The 6,332-nt window shown below is 47.6% G+C and overlaps 1 protein-coding gene across 1 annotated transcript; it reads right to left on the reverse strand.

Moving 5' to 3' along the window:
• Positions 1 to 4,721: 4,721 nt before the first annotated feature.
• Positions 4,722 to 5,927, reverse strand: LOC309555602 (uncharacterized protein; the record flags this gene model as incomplete). Its single annotated transcript, XM_082257653.1, has 1 exon — positions 4,722 to 5,927. One exon carries the CDS (start codon positions 5,925 to 5,927, stop codon positions 4,722 to 4,724), a length of 1,206 nt encoding a protein of 401 aa, XP_082113779.1.
• Between the last annotated feature and the right edge of the window lie 405 nt (positions 5,928 to 6,332).

Raw genomic sequence — 6,332 nt, forward strand, 5'->3', positions numbered from 1 at the left:
GGATCATAAAAGTGATTATACTTTGGCACATACAGGTGCAGTATTTGGTAAGCATGCACTTTACTTCATTTGATGATGGGATTCAAATTATGAAGATCTTATTCTGAATATGATGGACTTTTTCTACATTTACATTTCTCTGGTTTGTTTAAAATCTTTTCAATGGATTTAAAAAAATCAGGGCACTGAGGATTTTTTTGGTTTAATATTGCTTATATGTGCTTTTTGTGATTACTCTGTAATGCTCACACGCGATTAATATTGTATTTTTGCTTTGCAACACTTGATGCTTCATTTGGAACACAGGACTTTTTGTATGTTTATGTGTATTATTTTGTGAAGAACATGCAGAATTTATTTTACATGTTTTCTGTTAACTAGGTAACAATCATTATAAAGGAATTAACACATACACAGCTAGATCTGAGGATTCTTGAACAAGGGTAGTAGGGCTGCATAATATATACAAATTACACATAATTATGGTGGATTTCATGATATATACAAATTGCCCACACAAATATATTTACAATACAATGTAGAGTTTACCAGATCTGGTCATGCTGACTGCTTTTTGTGTCCCCACACAAAATGAGTGCACGGCTTGGTTACAATTCATTATATCTCCTTCTCCTTTCTGTAAAGTGGCTAATAAAATGCTTCCTCACTGGGCACTGTACCTAGAAAATGTATATTGGGCACAACCTGATTGGTGGCTTTAAAGAAGGCTGCTATTTACAAGCCATCTGAGATGTGATAAGAAAAAACAATGGCCAGACCTTTGAAGTAAAAAAAAAATAAAAAAATGTTTACATTAACACCAACTGGGAGTGGTATAATGGGGAAACACTTAATGGTTTAAATATTTTCCAAATCAAACTAAACTATGTTCCTAATTACAAAATAAATTACAAGGTAATGAAGATTTTACATAAACTCTCTAACATTTTGATTGTAACCCAAGGTCTTTCATAATATGGTATACAGTTGGTGTTTTTCTGAGAATTTTATGATTTTTTTTTTCAGCTATCACTTCATGTGAAATATTCAATTTATTAAGTGGTGCTACATGTTTTATCTTTTATAGTTTACATTGCAATTTCAGTTAAACATTTCAGATATTTTTATATTGCAAAATTGCAGATACCGTTTTTATATTGTAATTAAACAATTATGTTTTAGGAACTACTGTATATATACAAACATATTTTATGTTTTATGAGTGAGTTTTTGGCCATTACATTCACAAACAAATGCAGCAAAATTAGCATTAAAAAGTTTACCTTATTTGCAAAATAAATTACTTATTTGCAAAATTTTACAACAGAAACAAAAAAAATGTTTTTTTTTTTTCTTAAATTGTCGGCCTACTTTCAATTTAAATACCACCAAAATAAAGCTTTATCGTTCTCAAAAGTGCGACATGCACTGAAAGCTGAAAATTAGCATGGACAGGAAAGGGGTCAAAGTTCCCTGTATTGAAGTGGCTAAAGCCAGCTATACATGGATCGAAATTCAGCCTGTTCAGCAGGGACCAGCTGAATTTCTATCCATGTGCACCCTGGTTGTACACAAGTCAATCTCTCGATCAACCTGTGGGGTTTCTCCTGAACAATTAGTGCCCCCCTCAACAGTAATCCTCCAGTCTACACAGCAGGTGACAAATTGCACTGCAGCGTGACCCCTAGGGCGTGCACGAGGCGTGTGACTGGGAGGATGTCCTATGACATCAACCCAGAACTATAGTGCTCCCACTCAGCTGTCATTTGTCTATAGGCTAGATTTGACTTAGTTAAAGCTACAGTCAGTTTTGCTACATTTCTCTAACAATGGCTTTAGTTGTGGTCGGGGAATAACTGAGTGAAATACCATTTAAAGAAACCGTGGTTCGGGCAGGCCTGTAAATAAAGAGGGCCCACCAAGATGGAATTGTTGAAAAAAGGGGAGTGAAGGGAGGGGTACCCGAATACGTCAGCCCAGTGAGGAGGGCGGCCTGACGTTAAATAGGCCGGCCCCTCCCCTCCCCTCCCACAACTGCAGGCTCCGCCTGCCCATTTGTGGTCGGGGAATAACTGAGTGAAATACCATTTAAAGAAGTACGGTTGAGGCGTGCCGAAACCGTGGTTCGGGCAGGCCTGTAAATAAAGAGGGCAAAAAAGGTATAACTTAACCAAAACGACCTTTAATACACACATATCCCAAAACGGAAAGCAAGACCTGTAGTGCTATGTGGCCAGATCTCTAAAAGCCAGTCTGAGTTCATTCTCCGGCTGGGGAATGTACCGGCTGTAAGCAGAGGACTTCCAACGGCCCATCCTTTTGATAATATGCACTGGTATGTTGTGGCTAGATGCTGCCGAAGCTGCCCCTATACGGAAGGAATGACCCGAGAAAGCTGCAGGGTCACAACCTATTTTGGAGAGCAGGGTTCTCACGTATTGCATAAACTTCGAGGTGGTGAGTGGCAAGCCATGGAGACTCAGAAGGGGGGCATCTGGGCCACGACCCGTCAAGGATGGGAGAAGACGATCCAACAACCGGACTGGGCACCACTGATTGCCTGTAGGGTACAGGGGAACGTCAACCGGCGGTCCCACCTGGTTGGTTTTGGAGTGACGTAGTGTCAGGAGGAAATGATCCCCTTCTTTGGTCAAATCTGCCACCCTCAGCGGGTTGGAGGCCCCGTTTAACCTACCCGCGGTGAACTCGCTGGGTCGCAAGAATCCATAGAAGGCCAGGTATATGGCAAACTTGATAACATGATTTGTTCCTGCCTCAAACGGCCGTGTGTCCAACACGTCAGACAAGGCCCTAAACCTGCAGCTGTTGATCGGTTGACGTCTCGCGGGCTTGCAGCCCTCCAAGCGAAGGATGCCTTTTAAGATGTTTTTAATTGGCCTGGAAGACATGAAAGCACTGTGACTGGGGTGTGTGTTGATCACATGAAACTGCACCCCTGCGAGATAAAGCTTGACCGTGCTGTGGGCGAGTTTCAGATTTAAGTGGCAAAAGGAGGTGAACGCCACCATGGTGTCTAAGGAAAAAGGATCCGAGATGCTGTACTCCGTGATGAATCTGGAGAAGATGGTCAGAGCCCGATCGTACGAGCGCCTAGTGTTGACGGAGAGTGCCGATTGAGCCAGCGTGCTCCCATGGGCCATGAGTTTGGCTAGTCTAGGATGAGATCTTGAAACCGAGGTGGCGTGTCTGGGATACTCACGGCTGTGGGGTGCAACTGGAAAAAGACCTGCAATTTGCAATGAGAAAGGGCGTCAGCTGCTGAGTTGTGGGAACCTGGCACATGCTCGCAAATTAAGTGGAACTGTAGGGTGGCAGCGAGCCAAGTGAGTCTCCTAACTAGGCTCATGATGGTGAGGGATGAGGAACGGCCCTTGTTGATTATGTCGCAGGCCGCCATGTTGTCCGTGAAACATTTTACTGCCTGACCTCCCCACTGGTGTCCCCACACCCGGGCTGCTGCCACTATGGGATAAATTTCAAAAAGGGCGGAAGTGCAGTTAAAAGACGGTAGACTGGCAGTCTCGGGTGGCCAAAAGTCTCTGAACCAATTGACCCCGCAAATGGCTGCAAATCCTGAATGTGCTGCCGCGTCGGTACATAAGACTGGAGAGTGGTCGGAAAAAAAAGGGATGAACATATTCACCCCATTCCAATGTGCCAGAAACTGCCTCCACATGGTCAAGTCCGCCTTGGCCTGCCCGTCCAACGAGACAGTACTCCCGTCGTGCAGGAGGCCAGGGAGCAGACAGAGGAGCCTGGAGACAAAAGCTCGGCCTTGGGGAATAATCCTCGTGGCGTAGTTCAGGGAACCTAGAAGAGACAGTAGGTCTTTCCGGGATGCGGAACCTTTAACGAGGAACCCCTCGATTTCTGCTCTGAACTTTGTCCGGGGGCAGGCTTGCCTGCATGGCGACCGAATCCAGGCAAATGCCTAGGAAGGGCAGTTTGGTGGAGGGACCTATTGTTTTCTCTTCGGCTACCGGAACCCCTAGGGCCGAAAAGAGTGCCACCGTTTTTACCAGGCTGAGTGGAGTGGCTGTGGGACTTTCCACTGTCAGGAAATCATCTAAGTAATGGATGATGACTGGACAGCAACCGATATTTAAATCAAAAATCTTGGGGCTGCTTTTGGCCCCGAAGGTCAGGCGGATGGCGAAATAGTAAAACCCCCTCCATTTCACACCATGCAGATGCCACAGTGATGGGTGTATGGGCAGCAGCTTGAAAGCATTGGAAATGTCCGTCTTCCCAAGCCAAGCTGCTTTCCCGGCTTTCAGGATGGCCTGAATGGCGTGATCCACTGTAGTGTACTGTAGTGAAAACTCTTCAGAGGGAATAAGAGAATTGAGGCTTGGCGTGGCGATGGAATGAGGAGCCGAGAGGTCTATGATCAATCGTTTTTTATTATTGTACTTCCCCGTGGCTACCCCCAATGGGTTGGTTCGCCAGCAGGAAAAAGGAGGGGTACAGAAAGGCCCTAACATGAAACCCTTGTCTACCTCTGTTTGCAAAAGAGTGTCGACTACAGCCGGGTCAGCCAAGGCTGACTGTAGGTTTTTACACTCGATTGTGCCTGACGGGAGTGCCACCAGACCAGTGTGGAACCCTGTTGTGAAGCCTGAAACTAAAAAGTCGACTAGGTCTGGAGAGGGATGGGATTTCAAAAAGAAGGCCAGGGAATCGACCTGTACCTCGGTCAGTCAGCTCTTGGGAAAAAGGCGACTGGTGCAAATGGACTTGGCGTGGGCCCGGAAGCAGGTGGAGCAGATATACAACAACCTACAGGCACTGAAGCTGCAGCCCCCCACGTTGAAGTTGTTGCATACCTGTGCCTTGCCCAAGAACACTATCGGTCTCCCCAGTTTGTCTTTGGCGGACTTCTGATCAGACCTGCTGGGGCCCGGGGTGACCTCGCTGGTGGCAGAAGAACTGGGTTCGACGGCACACAAGTTGTTGGAGTGGGAGTTTGAAGCACAAGTGGCACATGCAGGTGGCACAAGCCCGGCAAAGTGGCGACAGAACAACTCGGTGTCCAGCTGGCCCCAATCTATCCTGATGTTAAACTGGGCAAAGGTGGCCGCCGCCTTGGCTGAGAATGAGCGGTGATAATCGTAGAAGGTGGTGCCACCGTACTTGTGCCCCAGGTCGACCAACTTGTGTAGATACAAGTCCAGCTCTTCTCTGCGATGAGGGAAGTTAAAGCAGACCACGTCCCTGAACAGACCGAAGGCCAAGACAAACTCGGGAATGGACAGCTTCCTGTTTAGTCTGGGGTCCTTGGCCTTCAGAACCACAGACAGGTCCCGGTAATTGTAAGTCTTTCTCTCGACTATGTCTTGAGAGGCAATTAACAGCGACATGAGATTCACATCCTTCCCCTCCAGAATGTCTTTCCTGATATTGGGCGGGACCATGTGCGCTGGTGTAATGATGTGAGGAATGGGGCCTGAAGGAGTTGGCATACCTGCGAAGGTGCCCTGAGGGGCTGGCAAGCCAAAGACCTGAGAGGGCAGGGAACCTGGGGAAGCTGCGGAGGCCGGTACAGGGGTTTCTAATTTTTCCAGCCTCTGACTTAGGCTATTAACGGAAGCCAGAACAGACGCCATGGTGGCCTGGATTTCGGCTAAAGCGTCCTTGACACTGTCCCGTGCGTCAGTCCCTGGTTGCGGGTTGCCGGTATTGGATACCAAGATCCTGTACAACTCCGCCTTTCTGGCTGTGGCCGGAAATGGTATCCCCCTCCGTCTCAACTCTGCGGCAATCTTAGGAATGGTCCATGTCCTCATGGAACCAGGACTTGACGGAACCTGGCTACCTCCAGCGACGGGAACGGAAACCGGAGTGGGTGGCCTGGCTGGTGTGCTAGGCAGGGAGAGGTCGTCTCCTTGGTCTGATGCACGAGACATGCTGAGATGACATGAAAGGAAAAAGAGGAGATGAAAAACTCATACGACAGGGCGTTAACTGGCGCTTTTTTTTTTTTTTTGGAAACGGGGGACGTGAGGCCCTGCTAAACCCCAGGGGCTGGTGGAGGCACTAACTATGATTTGGACCTAAGCTGTGCCATGGATGATGGCGGGGTGTAGGCCTCTGGGAAGGTGAAGCCCTGACTACCCTGACCAAATAGCGAGACGCTAGCTATGATTTGGGCCGATGGGCGAAAGTACCTCCGTGTGAGGATGGGTGTTGGTCTCGCGATAACTACGAAGTGACCTGCCTATCCTCCTGACCCCCCACCCCTGCCCCCCCCCTTTGCGCCAGTTAACGAAGAGGGGGAACTCTTGGTATCGGAACAGCATACCTTAGATGAC

Source organism: Pelophylax lessonae, assembly GCF_965119305.1.
Source record: "Pelophylax lessonae genome assembly, chromosome: 5".
In the NCBI taxonomy this organism is placed as follows: domain Eukaryota; kingdom Metazoa; phylum Chordata; class Amphibia; order Anura; family Ranidae; genus Pelophylax; species Pelophylax lessonae.